At 35.8% G+C, this 19064-nt stretch overlaps 2 protein-coding genes across 2 annotated transcripts in view; one reads left to right on the top strand and one right to left on the bottom strand.

The window, feature by feature from the left end:
- The window catches only part of LOC112046466 (rab GTPase-binding effector protein 1), a 449904-nt gene that overhangs the window by 321420 nt on the left and 109420 nt on the right, over positions 1–19064 (top strand). The window lies entirely within an intron of this gene.
- The window catches only part of LOC112046480 (protein real-time), a 70144-nt gene that overhangs the window by 29015 nt on the left and 22065 nt on the right, over positions 1–19064 (bottom strand). Inside the window, exons 4-5 of the mRNA XM_024083108.2 lie at positions 16797–16926; positions 14585–14761 (exon numbers count right to left, since the gene is read on the bottom strand). Coding sequence (XP_023938876.2) covers positions 14585–14761; positions 16797–16926 — 307 coding nt within the window. The remainder of the gene's footprint in view (positions 1–14584; positions 14762–16796; positions 16927–19064) is intronic.

Raw genomic sequence — 19064 nt, 5'->3', positions numbered from 1 at the left:
TACTAATGCATTCCTCTGCATGAAAATCGATGTTAACTTTCGTGACTGTTTTTTATTAAATGGGTAAAATATATAGCTTATATTCCTACGCGGACTTTTTTAATAAACTGGAATATCCCATATATCTCGAAGGGATTAGGCAGCGTGTTTTTTTCTATTCTTTACAAGTTAGCCCTTGACTGCAATCTCACCTGACGGTAAGTGATGATGCAATCTAAGATGGAAGCGGGCTAACTTGTTAATAGGAGGATGAAAATCCACACCCCTTTCGGTTTCTACACGACATCGTACCGGAACGCTAAATCGCTCGGCGGCCTAGCCACGGCCGAAGCCTCTCACCAGCCACAAGCGTGTTCGATGAAAGCTCTTAGGCGACTTCACTATTCTAACACTTCCTACAATAATTATCCTGCCAACCCATATTGGAGTAGCATGTTGGGTCTATGCTCTTTATCCTCTCTCCTATATGGCTTTCGCTAGTGTTATATAATTTTTTTCTAAGCAATTCTATATCCCAAACGCTAACCCGTTGAAACACCGTTCCGTTATGCCACGTAGTAACCGTTTAACAGTGAAACGTCATAAATGCCGTTCCACGTTAGCGCGATTCCATCTCAGATCGAATAAAAATAAGATTGTGTTAAAAGCAGTTTAGTCCTGCGACGTGGCGTCGACTGGCTAAGGCGGCGTTCACATCTGGCGTGAAATAATCGCCAACTGAGAGTGGAACGTCTAAGTACTGCTTTTATAATAATTAAATTTTCCGTTCATGTTGGAAGTTATCGCTTGCAACCTGAATTGTAATAGTTTTATTATTTGATTAGCTTTCTCATGGTGAAAAAACTTTCAAAATCGGTCGAGTAGTTTTTGATTCAATTCATAATTACAATGAAATCTCTTTATAATATTACTTTATAATATTATATCTTTATAATATTACTTTAGCCAAATAAAAGAAAATATCTCCCAAATTGGTGTAACTAAGTTGATACACTATGACCCGTATCTATAAGTTATGGCGCAGACTCTACGTCGGATGTGAACGCCGCCTAAGTTACGCCCACTCGCCGCATCGGAGCGATTTCGCACAGATTTCAGCAAATTCCGCAAAAGCTCATTCAGATTCCTGGAATTGTTATCGAGGCATTTCCGAGAAGTTTGCTTACACAGAGGCGAAATCACACTACGTATTATCACTCCTAGAGATTACATTTTAGTCTATTAGGTGCATACAATTAAAAAAAAAACCTTCTTGCTTCAAAGATAAGATTCAAACACAGAACCGCCTATTTCCGCCATTTATTTCTTATTATTCTATTCCTTCCACCAAAAACTGCATGAAGAAATGCATATTTATAGAAACCCATTGTCCAAATTTGAGGTAGGTAACGAGGATAACACAAAAAGAAATAAAAATAAAACGAATATAACAAAACAAATAAAATGTAATGAAATTAATTTATTCTTAACTACCTCTCTCAGGCCTCCGTCCTAAGATAAAGGACAAAGGTGAATGAAATACCACCACCATGACCACGACGCACAGGAGCACTATCACCAGCGGGTCCCATCTATTGATGGAACCGGCGTCGGCGTCATCAGGTGAATCGACCACGCGAGACTTGGGCCCGTTACCTGGAGGACTTAAGCTTTCCTTACCCAGCAATGCAGGCTTTTCCGATTCCGCAATTAGCCGACGCGAGTGGGAAATCAACTCTTCCAATTGTTTTTCAGCTTCGTCCGACGTCGTCCTCGATAAGTCATCTGTTTTCTGTTCAATCTTTTTTTCTATGGTAACGGTGCGGTCGTCCACTTTCGGCTTACTTTTTTTTGGCAGGCTTAGACTCCGTAGGATGCCTGATTTTTTTTTTAAATCCATAGATGTTCTGGGACTTTCGCCTGTTTGCTTATTCCTAGGTATGTGAACGCTTGCTCCACATGTGGGATCTGATTTCTTTCGATCAGAACCTTTGCCGAAATCTCTCTCAGATTGGTGCGATTCTCTATTTTTAATGTCGGATTTGCTGCGGGTCCTCAGACTTTTTTTTGATCTCTTCTCGGTGAGTTGTCTGGATCTATCCTGGTTATCCATTGCATCTGGTCTAGATTTGCTTGGGATAACCAGAGCGTCAATTTGAGTCACTATGTGAGATGGGCCTGGAAAGGAGGAATAGGTTAGGAGAGGTTTGTTGGGATCAGGACAGGAGTAATTACATAAGGACTAGTATCGCACCCAAATTCACAAACAAAATTGTCAGTCATTTTTAGACGAAAACGAGCATAGATTAGGTATTATATCTTAAAGTACAAGTAGAAGTTGTTGACCGTTTTTTACACCATTCCACTACACAAAAAGGTATTTTTACGAAGCTCTTTAACCGAGGAACACGATTACAACTATGAAACATCGATTCTATAGATACAGTTTTTATAATCGCATTAGATCGTTTATCATATAAGTAAAGTCTAGCGAGGCAGGTCCTCATGTAATTATTCTTAGGATAGGGATTAGGATGGGATATAGTATCATCCGGTATAGAGTGACATGCTCATTTGCTTCATTTAACTTTTCGACATTTTTGTTTTCTGTTGATTAGTTAACCCATACTCATAATGCGACTTACACCCATTTTAATGCATATTTTAGGACGCTAAATTGTTTGTAAATGTCACTGTATATTTCGTCTATAAAATTGCACGTACTGACAAATCAAACCTTCTACGTGACAAATACATAACACTAAGTACAATTTTTTACGATGCTGGATTTGCGGAACACCCAGTAATAAAGGTTTTCACCTAGTGGGTGTCCTATTAGTGTGAATAAAATATTTTTAATTTTCATTTATCTCTAACTAAACTAATATAATACAAAGCTAAGATTTGATTGTTTGTTTGTTTGTTACTACTACTAAAATTTCTTTCACCAATGGAAAGCTACATTAACATCCCCGTATTCATGATCCATTATATATTTCCTCGGGAATGGAAACTACGCAGGTAAACCGCGGGGTTCTGCTAAAAAACGTAAATTTCCCCAAAACGTTATTCGCAAAAACGTGACGGACGTGCGCGATCGCTACAAAGGTCAAGCTCATTATTCATTATTTTGATTACCAAATTCCTGAAATTCATGCAGACCCTTGACTCAATGAATATTAATTACATTAAGTTAATATTAATCAAAGAAAGTAATTATATGATAATTATGAGTACCCTAATTACATCATTACTGTTTGCGACAGAGACGCGGGGGTTAGCTTTGGGCAAGAATTTCAAATTACTACGGGCATAATTACAATTTCAAATTAAGACCACATCTCGTTCCTAGGTTTAGATCTAGACTCCTGGCACAATCTCAGCGACTAATCGAATAAGAAACGGGCCATATTTAAAAGACAAAGAATTTTTTTTTTAAGTTTTCAATATGACGTCACGTCTTACACTAAATAGCCACAATACAGGTATATTTACGTTGAGTAAGCTAGCGATAGATAGCCTCGTTGGTTCAGTGATTAACCACTAAGACAAGGTCTAGGGTTCGAAGCCTGGGTAAGCTTTCTGGGCGTTTAAAAATGTGTATATATTTTGAGGTTCTGTTTTCGAATTTATATTTTGCCACCTCGAATTGTTGCCGCTCACGGCGCAATTTTTTAAAAATAACACCTAGAACCAATCTTTTGACGACTTATAAAAAATATACATACAATTTGTGTTTTAATATGTGTTTTGAATTAATAGTTTGAACGTACGATCACTGCAAAAGTGTTTTGCTACACAACTCATTTTCGGAAAACATTCCAGGTAACCTCCATTTATTACACCAATTGACTGGAGTAATACTACAGATGATATACGGTAAACCAACAACAACGCAATAAAGAGCACAAACCAAACAAAAAACAAGCCGGTGTCAATTTGCATTGTATCGCCAAAGCGCGATGTCACGAAGGCACACAGCCGCTGTATTTACATATGAAAAAGCCTTTGTAGCCTGACGTCACTGTTTCAGGCTATGCTACATGACATAGAGCCCGTTATCTTAGTACACTAATATTATAAACGCGAAAGTTTGTATGGATGTTTGTTACTCTTTAACACCGCAGCTACTGAACCGATTTGGCTGAAATTTAAAACGAAGATAGATAACATCCTGGATTAACATATAGGCTACTTTTTATCCCAGAAAAATCAATGGTTTCTGCGGGATTTGTGAAAAACTGAATTTCATGCAGGCGAAATCGCGGGCGTCCACTAGTAATATATAAATGCGAAAGGTCATTATTCATCACGAAATCTCGAAAATCGCTTGACGTGCAATGATGAAATTTGACTAGGAGATAGTTTATAGTTAATAGGTATCCGCTAAGAATGGAACTTGCGATAGGACCGGATTAAAGAGGTCTAAGGGCGGACGAAGTCGCGGGCGTCCGCTAGTACCTACTCTACATACTTCGTGTTTCACAATAGTTTTCTACAATACTACGCGTAGATGACCCGATAGATTTTCTTTCATATATTTTTTTTTTATAAAACCGACCAATTGCGAGCCGGACTCACGCACAAAGGGTTCCGTACCTTTACCCTGTCTTTTTAGTACTTGTTGTTATAGCGGCAAAAGAAAAACATAATCTGTGAAAATATGAAGTGTCTATCACGGGTCATGCGATGCAGCCTGGTGACATCAGAGTCTTAATAATGGGGTCCCGTTTTACCCCTTGGGTACGGATCTATAAAAATGGGCGTATGAGGGTAAAAACTCATATCTATCAAATATACCTACTAAATATCATTAAAATATCTATTTTTCTAGCCGTTTCAGAGCAATGCGACGACAAACACCGTAACACGAGACTTAAATACATATTGTAAAGTATTTGCCAATGGCCAAACATACTTTCAAATATAGACAAACTAGTGAGACACGCGAAAGAGCGTCAGCTAAATTAGAGGGAACTGACAATATTCATTTTTCACGGGCATCTTAACATAGTCACACATTGTGCATGTGTTTGGTTTGTGTGTGTGTATCTGTGTAGATGTCATTTGTGATTAGGTGTCAATATGTATTACCATATGAATATTTACTAGGTAACAGTTAAAAATAATTTACATATAAATAACAATTAGTAGTAGTTATAATTGTACATGCTTCACACACTACTACAAATTACTACACGTTATTTATTGAAGTTCCGCATGCGACTGGTACCAGAATAGTCATTTATTCATCACGTGAAGGAAAACGCCGTGGGAAAACCTCCTATATGCGCCGACTTGATAATTACTACTATAGACTATAACAAGCCCTTGGAAAAAATTAACCTGTGAAATTAACCAACTTGAATAACGCTTAGAAGGCTGTTGCTATATCAGAAAATAACTCCGAGCACCGTGACGTCATTTCTGAGCGGTACAGGTGACTACGTGAATGTAATATCTCAGGTACAAATGAAGAATTACGACTAATTATTAATGTACGGCTTTATTAGTATAGATGATTAAAAATAAATCGAAAAACCTAGTGCCGTACTAAAGCGGTGGCCGGTAATTGCAGAAACAATTAGAAAGAAAGAAAGAAGAAGAAAGAAAATAAATTTATTCAATTACATAAACGACCTAATGAATAAATTTATTAATTAGGTCGTCGATTTATGTAATTCCTTTTGTACACACCAACAACGCAAATCTGAGAACATGCCGCAAAAATAAATTGGTTAGACAAGATTGACAATATATGCCAAGAGTTCTTTTTGTATGGCAATAAAAATATATAATAAACTTCCTAACAGTCTAAAAGAGAAGCCCTGGTCAGTATTTAAATGTAAAATTTATAATTTATTAGTAAAAAAAGCTATTATGACATTCAAGATTATTTTATGGACATGGACATTTTGTAACTTATTATTTTGTAAATGTGACATTGTATTAATTTAGTTTTATTTTTTCGTTCAAATGTATTTAATTATTTAAGATAATTCATACACCACTTATGGTAAAATGTATAAAGGCTCAATTTTATAAATGTACCATCATGTTAAACCTACATTTTCATGAATAAAATATCATTCATTCATTCATTCACATATAGCGATACTTTATCCGTAAACGCCATACATTATTTCCAGCGCAGGGGTCGAAAGCCAAGGATCACAACCTTACACCCATATGATTTAAGGTCATTGTAAAATGTACGGCATCATGTTCAAATTATACTTCGCATCTCTCCCGAAGATGATTAGGTTTACTAAGCAGCATGTGGCAGATTATGCTGTCCTTATCACACTTTTAAAGATTCCTATTCGATAAAAAGAATCTTTATTTAACACTGGTAACACCTCCCCACCTCCCCATTTGCGCTCCCACGCCGACCGGTGACCATTACTGTCATTACGGGATTTTGTGTTGTCCAAGTTACACGTCGTTTTGCTCCGTCTCGTCCAACATCAAAATACATATTAAAATATGGGAAAAAGAAAGCGATCAAGTGATATAGTGAAAAAAGTTCTAAAAACGTAAGTAGAAGGAAAATAATCATCTCCATATCTTTTTCTTCGGAAGGATCATCGAAGGAAGATTATTTGTATTCACCGACACAAGACGCAACTTACCAGGAATGGCAAGGTAAGACCATTTTTTATTTAAGCTTACCCACTAAGTAAAATAAAAAAGTATATGGAGTTTATATCTCGAAATTTATTGTGTGCCTATGGTATAATGAAAATATGGATGTAACATTCCGACGTACCGGCATTTATTGCGTATGCATAAAATAATTTTCTTAGTATTTTAACATACTTATCCCGACGTAAACCGTGTGTGGAAATTATGTACCTACCGGCATATATTGCATAATAAGGATGAAATATTGTTCTTAGTATTTTAACATACTTATCCCGACGTAAACCGTGTGTGGAAATTATGTACCTACCGGCATATATTGCATAATAAGGATGAAATATTGTTCTTAGTATTTTAACATACTTATCCCGACGTAAACCGTTTGTGGAAATTATGTACCTACCGGCATATATTGCATAATAAGGATGAAATATTGTTCTTAGTATTTTAACATACTTATCCCGACGTAAACCGTTTGTGGAAATTATGTACCTACCGGCATATATTGCATAATAAGGATGAAATATTGTTCTTAGTATTTTAACATACTTATCCCGACGTAAACCGTTTGTGGAAATTATGTACCTACCGGCATATATTGCATAATAAGAATGAAATATTGTTCTTAGTATTTTAACATACTTATCCCGACGTATAACGTGTGTGGAAATTTTTATCCCGGCATTTATTGCGTGTGGATAATATAGGTATAATTCCGACGCATTGCGTGTGTGAATTATTATATTATTATTATTGCATAATAAGAATGAAATATTGTTCTTAGTATTTTAACATACTTATCCCGACGTATAACGTGTGTGGAAATTTTATCCCGGCATTTATTGCGTGTGGATAATATAGGTATAATTCCGACGCATTGCGTGTGTGAATTATCATCTTGAACAATATAAACTATTTACCTACCTACACAATTTAAAATTATAAAGGTTAATAGACAATTACCCAATGTAATTGGTTATTATTTCGTCGAAGACAAGACGACATAGAAGAAGATTTAGATCCTGATATTTTACAGCTGGTTGTTGTTGTTGTACAAACCTCATATGGAGAAATTTTACAAAAGGTTTAGCTACATGATGGAAAAATATACTAACTAACGGGTTACCTAAGGACGAATGATTGGACCTATTAAAACATTATTTACCAGCTTAAAACTGCATAATTATACGAAAGCTCCTTTAATAAACCCTGAAATTTAAATCGCCTTTTAAAAAATTCTGAGTGACGCAAATCGATTTCGTTACTTTGTGACTCTCATTATAGAGATTTCATAACAATGAGGTTTGATAAAAATACAAATTACGGCAATTTATTTGGGTCAAATTTTGTCAGAACATCAAAAATCATTTAAGGCCTTGTTAACATCAGCGTCGGAATTGGAACTTGAGATTCTCGCGCATCCAACTAGTTCAGCTCGTAATCCTGGAGCTTTAAACGCACGGGGGGCACCGCAGGCACCAGCCGCCGAGCCGCGAGGGTACCCTACGGTGTACCATGCTCGACGCCCACCTCCGCCGCCGGCACGAGCGCCCGCGCCGCGTGATTTCTATCGCCGACAAACAACTCTCGAAGCTTGTGCAAGAAAAAATTACCGTCTGCTGACAGACTTCAGTATTTCTGCAAGGAATGGCATAATACGAATGCTAAAATTATTTTGGATTGGAAATCATTAAAGGTTAAGAAATTCCTATAGCACTCTATATCAAACAAAAACATTCAAAAATAGAGTAAAAGATGCTTAATTTTTACTACCACTTGCAAAGAGTGATAAAATATATTTCCGCCTTATATGGAACAACTATCTATTTGAAATCCATTTTTTACTTGCATTACTAAAACCTAAGATCGTTATTTGTCAGTGAATTATCTACACGATTTTTTATGCATCGGAAAGGCGTTTTATAGTTTGACCTTTTAAAATTAGTTTCTAAAACAATGATATTAAAAGTCAAATGTACCCATAAAACGGGACAAGTGCGAGTTGAAATCGCGTGAAACGCGCGGTTCCAAACTATGTTAATTCATTTATTAATTTTCATGTTTTTAAAAACTGACTGACTGAAATTGTACCTAATTATACAATTTTCAGGCTCATTTGTTTCGTTAAATATTTATCTACACCTGATTTATTTTTGATTCAGGACTATCTACCAATAATATATCAACTTTACCCGACAGCAAGAAAAAGCGTATAGAATTATGTACAAACAACAAAACATTGTATATGTATTTATTTGAGGTTGTAGAAAGTTCATTTATATATATGGAATATTTCATTTTGGTTTATAGTGATGCATCATTATCAGGTGCATCCTGCAAAAAAAAAAAAAAAAAGTTCACTAGGTACCACTGTCTACAAATAGTGGTCTACAAAACTATGTTCTCACATAAATACTCTTCAACTCCTTGCAGCTTTTTATAGTCTTTAAATTTATACGTATTTTTACATCTTAGCAATTGCGACATTTTATTAAGAATGGATAATATTACGGCAATTACCTATATTAAAAAAAAAAAAAAAAAAGTGCGGCATACAGTACTCACATTTAAATAAAATCTTACATGATATAATGGTGCGAAAAACACAACTTACACATATTTGCATCTTATCAATGTAGCCGCAGATTTTGAATCTCATTAATTTTTCAATACAGAGACTTAGTGGAAACTGCTGTCTAAGCTTTTAACCGATTTCCAAAAAGAAAGGAGGATCTATGTTCGGCTGTATGTATGTTGTTTTGTTAAATTATGGTAATCTTGTATTTAATTTATCAAATTTAAAATTGGTTTAGCAAATAAAACCACAAATATCAAGAGAAGCTTCACGAAAACTAGACCTAAATTCAGATATTATTGTAGCGTTGATATTTCGATGGGAAAAGTCGTCTTTTTTCTACCTTTCCTCCGATCAGTTTAATATCTAAATGAGACGTTCATTGTTGTTTTGCTATACTGGCCCACTCAACCCTTGTTTACCTGGTATAACCTGGTGGTTTTTGAAGTGATTTGAAGTTATTTTCAGCCTAATAAATATCTGTTAAAATACTTAAAATTGTCTTCCTTTCTATTATTTATACTTATAAAATCATGGTGGCTCTTTTGCAAAGACAAACAATATAATTATTGTGACGCTAATACGACACAATTCATCGAATTTTTTACAAATAAATAAATAAATAAAAATTAAAAATAAAAAACAAAATTGTGCGGCAGGTATATATAGTACGTTAAACAGCTTTCCACTCTGCTAAGTCGGAAATCACTCGCCGTGACACAGTTAAATGATATTTTAAAAGGCGTTGTTCGTAAAAAAAAAAAAAACCTACAATATAATATTTATTTATTATATTAACCTAAAATAGCCTTACAAGAACAACCTAATTCTAGCTTAGCAGTATATTGTAATAATTCTAAAAATTTAAACTATTCTAAAGTCAATATTATAATAGGTACTTGAAATTCTAACTTAGTCTACAAAATTATTACCCTAATGACTTGATTTCACTAAAGGACTTGTCACAAAAAGCAATAACCCTTCTGGCATAAGCATCAGCGCAATAAAAAAAAAAAAAAAAAAAAACGTCCTTTATAAATACGAATTAGTAAAACCCCGACACCATCGACATCCTATGTTTTATCAACCATTGATTATTTATAAAAAAAAAAAAAAAAAAAAAAAAGCCAAGGTCCAGGTCTGTGCATTAAAACATACATTGAAAATACTTGGTCCAAGAAGATTTTCTTTTTATTAGTTACCCAAAATCGCATAAAAAGATATACTTCCAGACATTGTCTCATTGGATACAAGATTAGAAAAATTTGGTGTTGGTGTTAATTTATACAAGCGGTCATAGTACGCGACATGCACCAACATTAGCCGCGCACAGAGCAGGTGTTCATTTAGAAATTATTAGAAAACCTAATAATTTCGGTTCGGTTGGTCAAAATCGTCAAATGTTTTTCTTAAATATTATAATAAAGTCAAACTGATAATCAAATCAAACTAATTTTGTTAACATAATTTTTAAAAAGTTAAGCATAAAAAAAAAAAAAAAAATTATGTTTTGTTTTTTAATAATCCTTGGTTAAACCTTTGAAGTGTTGATTTTTATTCAATTACTTATTTTAATATCAATTAATATTAATATTGTAATTATAGTAGTACCTATTACAATTGTTGTTGATCGCTATGATATTTGCATTTTTTCGATACTCTAAACATCTGCTTAGTAAACCTAATCATCTTCGGGAGAGATGCGAAGTATAATTAAGAATCAAACGAACTTACCTTGTGAAGTTTGATATCTAATTATACGAGCGTCTTGACCGAAGATGATTATACTCCCACCCTGTCCCTTCTTCTAAGCCCTAAAATCAATCGAAAAAATAAAACCTCTGAAAAATGACAGTAATGGTCACCGGTCGGCGTGGGAGCGCAAATGGGGAGGTGGGGAGGTGTTACCAGTGTTAAATAAAGATTCTTTTTATCGAATAGGAATCTTTAAAAGTGTGATAAGGACAGCATAATCTGCCACATGCTGCTTAGTAAACCTAATCATCTTCGGTCAAGACGCTCGTATAATTAGATATCAAACTTCACAAGGTAAGTTCGTTTGATTCTTAAATATTATGTAATACGGACAATAAAGTATAATAATTATGCCGTCCAAAAATTACAGTTAATATTTGTGTAAATACAATAATTATCGCAATGTACCTACCGCTTAAGAATTGAGAACCTCCTCCTTTTTGAAGTCGGTTAAAAATGACGGGCATCGAAAGCATATATGTCAAAAAAAACACTGACGATCGAAGGCCATACCAGAGTTAAGCTGTGTTAATAAATAAAAGAGAGTAGGTACTTTTATTTATTTCTCATTTTTTTATTAGAAACATAGAAAATGTCTACGTCCTGGTAATGTGACGATGATAATTTTCTCATTTTCTTGAATTTATGCACAACTTTTCCACTTCGCTGTCCCTGGTTAATATTTTCCGCGCTTTTAAATATTGTAAATGGTAATTTCAACCCCTTATATTTTATTCAGCTTTTTCCATCTGTTTTATTTTCCTCACGGAATGTACGCGTATAGCATACGTCCTTGGGAATTTATAATGTGTAGCCGTTTGCGGGACATTGTTTTTCCAGGTGGGTATCTATCCCATGTTACATAATGTTATATTTATTTGGCAAAGGAAAGGGTTTTAGTTAACGAATTTGTACTATTAGATATGTCAAGCGTGCCGAAATTGCCTAATTGTCTTAATTTTATTAATCGCATATAGTAAACAACGAAAATTGTTTAAACAAATAGTACCCAAATATTGTATATATAATGTCGAGATGTGGGTTTGGAGTGTACATAAAGTTCAATAATTAGAAATCAGAAAATTACGTAACACGTATTCACAGCCACATTAGTAAGTAGTAGTAGTAGATCTCTATTAGCTCTTCCGGGGAAGTACTACGTGATTGTCATTGTATTTACAGGAACTTGACACTTATGGCTCAGGTAACAGGCGGGCATTGTTTAAGGTTTACCAGCATATTAGTAAATACTTATAATATACAGCCAAAGGTGAGAATGGAATCGAAGGCCTTGGATGTAGAAGGCAGGGTTCACTGTATGGGTTACCTACTAAGCCTTCAAACTGTCCGTTTACCATTACTGTAATAAAAGCTGACAGGACTGAACACCCCCTAAATCGGTGAAAAAACACCGAAACGACGTGATTTCGTTAAATAGCTCAAAGAAAACCATAAACCAGACCATAAGCCATTATCTTTTTAACGGCCTCTAGAGAGAGATACGTCGATATTAATCTACGTTTTATGCCACGCGTTGTTTACTGCCCAAAACGACGCCATTGCGTCTGTGGGGTTAGGTCTGAGGAGACATTTTGCCGGACCCTCTTTGATTTATTTATAGGTCCAGCAAAGTGACCCGATTTCTTATTCGTAGCAGTGAAAAAAGAGTTTCTTTGTCATCATTGCTAGTCCAATTTGATTTAGATAAATATACATATAATATATGTTTTCTAACTTGCAGCACCAGAGTGTCTGTCAAGACAATGACCCAAAAACTCGGTGAATTAATCTAATTTAATGATCTCCTGTCTGTCCGATTCTTTGATAGTTGATCATTTACAATCCAGAGCCTACATATAAAAAACCATTCTTAAAACTAAAGTCAATCAATCAATTACTTTTCGAGTTTTTCGGAGACAATTTGCAGATAAATTTTGAATTAGGATGACGACATCTCCAGTAGACATCCTGAGCCTTAGGCCCAAGTATCAAGATGACGTGACATCTCCTGTGGACAGACAGCCTAAGACGCTCTTTGAATCTAAGTCAGCAGATAAGGGATAATTGATTGTGCTACGCGGAGCCGCTAAGTGCCGAGTTAATTTTCCTTTTCGTGTCAGACGCAAATTGCTTTTCTCTGAAAGCCTCGCTGGAACTTTATTTGTACTCGTAAATCTTGTTAGTGCCTACATCTTACGAAGTTCAACTCAAGACATGTCAGATTAGTATTGTTGGCACAATGGGCTATAAAATTTAATTGTCTCTAGCGCTTTGACTTTATGTAAGAACACGCATTGTTAATATCGTAAGTACCTTTACTTGATACGTTACTGCTCAAAATATAATGGAAAGCTAGATTTAATATCGCTAATGGTTTAGAAATCTGATGCCTTTAACATGAAGACCAATCTGGGTATATCACTAATGCGCGGGGTCGTACCAAATTGCTGAAACCAACTACGTAATTCTGATAACCTTAGGGCTTAATATACTCGTAATTTAGACATACTCCTAAATTTAATTTGGACCTGAAGTTTAACAAGTTGACGTTTTCAGTATGGTTTTCACATAGGTATGTGTTGAGCGTCCTGGAGATGAGCACCGGTAATCAAACGCTTCACATCGGAACACAGCTGCTGGGCGATAAGCATGTCGATAAAACTTCCCCGGATAAGGCATTGAAAGTATCGAGCGTTACTCACTAAGTACGCACTGCCGCTCGTCAGAGGTCATGAACAATCTTAGTGTCCCCGCACACGGGAGGCACGCCGCAGCCTAAAAACGCAGTACAAAACGTCGCCACCGACCACTTCTTTTGTAGTATTCATACATTTTATATGACACGGACGATGACGCCGGTAGTCGCAACACGCCATAAAACACCGCCTTTAGCTTTAGGTTGCGGCGTTTGTTGTTTGCAGCGTGGCTTTCTTGTGCGACGTAGTTACGTTTCTTTATTCTTTACAAGTTAGCCCTTGACAACAATCTAAGTGAGTGATTAAGTAAGTGATTATACAATCTAAGATGGAAGCGGGCTAACATGGTAGGAGGAGGATGAAAATCCCCTTTCGATTTCTACACATCGTACCGGACGCTAAAACGCTAGGCAGTGCGTCTTTGCCGATAGAGTGGTACCAGCCAGACCTGGACCAGTACGTTTAGCCACCTTCACATAACCTAATAGATTCCTACTAATATTATAAACGCGAAAGTTTGTATGGATGTTTGGATGTATGTTTGGATGTTTGTTACTCTTTATCGCCGCTACTACTGAAGCGATTTGGCTAAAATTTGGAATGGAAATGGATTTGTTTCTGGATTAACACATAGGCTACTTTTTATCCCGAAAAAATCCAGGGTTTCCCGAAATTTGCAAAAACTGATGACATTTTAATGATATGAATGTTTGTAACTCTTTCACGCCTCGACTACTTAACGGAATTAGCTGAAATTTGGTATTGAGATATATTATAGCATGGATTAACACATAGGCTACTTTTTATCCCGAAAAAGTCCATGGTTCCCGAGGGATTTGTGAAAAACTAAATTTACGCTGACACCTGCTAGTCGTTTATAAAAGTAACAAATTTTAGGTAATACGAAGTTCACCGAGTAAATAGCAAGCACTGGTACCTGCGATGGACAGGCGTTTGCCCTCGGCGGCGGGGCGCGGCGACAGCGGCTCGGCGCCGCGCGCCACGACGCGCCGCAGCTCGCGGTTGCGCGCCGGCTCGCCCGCGCTCCACGGCGATAGCTCCGTCACGCCGCCCGCGTGCACCTCCTTCATGAATTCCTCGATCAGTTCCTTCCCTGCGCGACAATACGAGACACTGAAACTGTTTACTAACTGATTATGTTAAGAGGTACTTCGGTACGATATGGATAAAATTCGAAGCGCAAACGACTTTCACGTGAGTGAAAAGCACGGAGCGATTGACGCGCGACGCAAATTTTATGACGTGAGCGCCAAAACCATTTTTACCTAATTGCAAGTCAATTTAACAACATAACGAAAAACAAAATGGCCATATTCAAGATATATATCAAGATATAATTTTCTATAGATACAAAACAAAAATTTAAGAAAATAAGTTTGCTTTTCCTGAGGTTGAAAGCAAAATGTGAGCAAAACATGTATTTTTCAATAAATTAAACTATCGAGTAAAAGTTTTATATATTATGTATTTTGTATAGTCATAACGAAGCTAACACTTTGAAATATCATTTACCCAAATATCAGACTCCTAACTTTCCAGAATCTGAGATCCAGAACCATTTGGAACCACCAAATTACATATTGCACACTCTTAAGCGGGTTGCAGGGAGTCGCTGGATGCTGGCGGCTCGAGACCGCTTAGTTTGGAAGTCCATGCAAGAGGCCTATGTCCAGCTCTGAACGTCCATCGGCTGCTAATGATAATGATGATGATCTTGTGTCATGTGTGACATTTTTAGTCTCGCTTTCCTTCAAACTGTGGGACTGATTTCATGCAAAAGGGGCGGACAGAAGTGAGTCACAGAATGTCGAGGAAACTCACGGATTTTGATTTGACCAACGACCGCGCGCGTGTAAGCGGAATTGGGTATTTTTTCATTGTATTATATTTAAAGTATGCTAACAGTAGAGAATTCTGTAGAAGTAACTGCTACTACCTACTAGTTTCGGAGATAACAGGACTGGGGACATCTTTCAAAAACGCCCCATAAGGTGCATTCGAGATCATTTGACTCGAATGGGCGGGCATACAAAATTACAAATATTATTTGTGAGTTTATTTTTATACTCCTTATAATACTTTCCTACTAAGTCATCTTACTGACTTATGTGCGTGCGTAAACAAAACAAATATGACCGTGAAAATTACTAACTTGTTGAGCTTAATGAGCTTCTTGACTATTTGTTGAACGCAACAAATAATGCCTAATACATACATATTTAAATAAATAACTGATTTAGGTAAAGCCACAATGCCCAGCAGAAAATGGTCTTAATCATAAGCATATTGAATCATCCTTATTCTTATTTATGCATTCATTTTAACATGACAAATCCTCTTTTCGATCAAGATATATACGTAAATGAGGGTGTTAAAGCAAAGTGAGGCATTCATGAAGTTTATGTAAATCAAATGTCAATGCTGAAATTCATTCAATCGTGAGTGGTGACACGCCAACGTCGTCGCAGGTCTCATTTAAATTAGTTTGTCAAGAAATTTTAAAAACTTCTGCGTGTTCAGGCATCTGTCTAATGAGATTCTGATGTTTATCTTCTTGATATTTCAAGACTATTTAAATTCAATATATTAAAATTCAAATATTTAAATTCAAATAATATTTATTGTTTAAACTGTAAATTTGACATCCTTTGTTTAAAATGAAAATCGGAATGTCTTCTTGAATATTCATATATGAAGGTTCAGGATGCTCGGGACTCGGGAGTATTTTCCATAACTTCTAGGTGTTAACGAGTCTACTAATAGGAACCGAACTGCATAACTAATATTTCTTTAACTAAAAATTAAAAACTTTTCATGTTTTCATACAAAATAATTCCGACTATCCATTTAACACATGCCTTTATCTATCCTTGCATTTTAAAATTTTAAAGTTTGGCTACGTCTAACTAATTATTTGACTAATTATGCATATAAGGGTCAAATTTTAAGATCTATTTACAAAAGAAATGTTATTTACTCCAAAAATATTAATTTTAGAACACATGTTCTTTGGACATTTTTAATAAATTTTTGGTAAAGAATATAACCTCAAAGTTATGGGAAATACTCCCAGCACCCTTTATAGTAAATTGCGGTAAATAGAATTCTCAATAATTTTTCCACATTACCTTTCGCTATGTTGGCGGCGTACTGTTTCATGGCGATCTTCTCCACGGTGTTCTCGAGACCGAAGAAGTTCTTCACATCGAGCAACGCTCTCTGCTCAAAACATGTCCAATCTGGATTGTCTGGATGCACCTAATGGTGAACAAAACAACCATAAAAAGCGTCAAAAAGCATTGATAAAAAAAGTCTTGTACTGTAGACTACAATCTCACCTGATGGTAAGTTATAATGTAATCTAAGATAGAAGCGGGCTAACTTGTTTGGAGGAGAATGAAAATCTACATCACATCCCCTTACGTCAAATTGCTTGGCGGCGGTACTACTGTTCTCGTAGGTCAAAAAAACTTCTACAAGCCGATACCGGATGCGGAACCGAAGGCATGAGATAATTTGGTTATACATATATTTTGATGTATGTGTACACCACCACCCTCCCTTAGATTCAATTAACATCAGTTGAGATCGCAGAGGAGCACTTATAAATAAAATAAACAATCCAAGTCCTACAATGCGACCTTGCAATATCCTCGAGCTACGAGTATTACACCAGGAAGGCGTTTATTGATGACTATACACATCCAATACCCTTGCATATACTCGTGTATTCAACTACCGCTGTCTATAATGAACCTTATCCCCTTGCAATTAGAGCGGCATGCAATTGCCTTCGACAGCTGTTGACACACACGAGTCTCAAGCCTGGCGTACGTTTGCGTTAATTGGACCGCATCGATTCCTTAGTACATCAGTGTTTATAAGCTACAACTCTAATAAATTCAAAAATACGAGTAATTTAAATCATCTGGCTTATCATGAACACTCAGAAACTATTAAGATAAAAGTGAAATCACCAAGGCAGGTTTCTAAAACAATTTAAGTTCTATGTAGAGAGGTTACTCGTATGAGTTATCAATGGAGCCTTCAACATCAGCATTAAGTGTAAAGAAATCGTTGAAGACATGATTCATCAAATCTTACACAACTGCATAAAGAGGAGCGAGAAACACGTCTTAAAATGCGCTACTTTATAATTGTAATTTCACCGGCAACCACCTCCTTAAGATCTAAATACAATACTGTTTCTTGGTGGCCAAAATAAGCGATGGTTTTACAACACAAATCAGTATACTAAACAACTCTAGGGATACGGACTGGTCTCAGTTGCCCGCACCAAAAGAGGTTATAAACAGACCAAGTTTTTGCTTACTGACCACCAAATTTCAATAATGATGTCATGTAATACTGGTAATGTATCTAATATGTATATTTATTATTTTGATAAAGAATTGTGTTCAAAGGACAGGACAGCTAAAACCTCGTTAACTATACGATTGGAGCCGGATCCAAATACGAAAGATCGATTGTACAATTTTCGTTCTCACTTCTAGCAATATCTTTTGTTTAGTTTGAGGACAAAAAGGAATATTGGTCATGTTTCAAAGATATGGCTATTATTATTAAAAAGAAGATAACAAGAGAGTATACGTGATGCAACATGCTCAAGTTCCCCGAACTATTATAACAGTTACAGCTTTGAAGGCCATAAACAAAGGCTATAAATCTCTACAGAGAATGCAGCGTTATGACGTTTATCTGTTTATAGCACAGCATGTGCAGTGCATTCTACAACAAGACTTGTTCTAAACTTATTTATACGTTCAAAGAGTTACCCTCAGACGTATCCTTGGTTGAAGTTGGTGTTACTTTTAACATGTCAAGGTTCAAAAGCAATCCTTAGAATTTATAACAAAGATTTTTAAGGACATATAAAGGTTGTTCTAGTTGTTAAACGTAAGTGCTTTCTGTAATACTGAAACATTTAATCAATCTCTTTTCTGCTCACGCAAGAATAACTTAACTTGAACTATAAAATTGTATAATTCCAGCTGTGAGATAATTATTTATTTTTACTGAACAACTACCGTGTTTTTTGCCGGATCTTTTCGGTAGAATCTAAATTCCGAAGTTAGTAAAACTTCTTAACTGAACTTAACTCCTTCTTTTGTGCTGACTGACAGATTTGAAATTCAAAAGACGCTAGGCTACTTGCTAAAATATAATTAATTTTAATAAAAAAGATAAACAGCTAAATGAAACCCGTCTGCATTTGTCGATATCCGATTAAGATACCCGATTATTTATCTTCACGTGATTTGATCCACTTATCTATATTAGTGTCGTCAATTGTGTTTGTTGTAGTGATCAATGAAAATTTTGCGGATTTGGTTCTAAAAACAGAAATACCAGTAGATGCAGTAAATGCAATACTT

Source organism: Bicyclus anynana, chromosome 14, assembly GCF_947172395.1.
Source record: "Bicyclus anynana chromosome 14, ilBicAnyn1.1, whole genome shotgun sequence".
NCBI lineage: Eukaryota > Metazoa > Arthropoda > Insecta > Lepidoptera > Nymphalidae > Bicyclus > Bicyclus anynana.
Note: the sequence above shows the minus strand (reverse complement) of the source record. Positions and strands in the feature narration are given on the sequence as shown.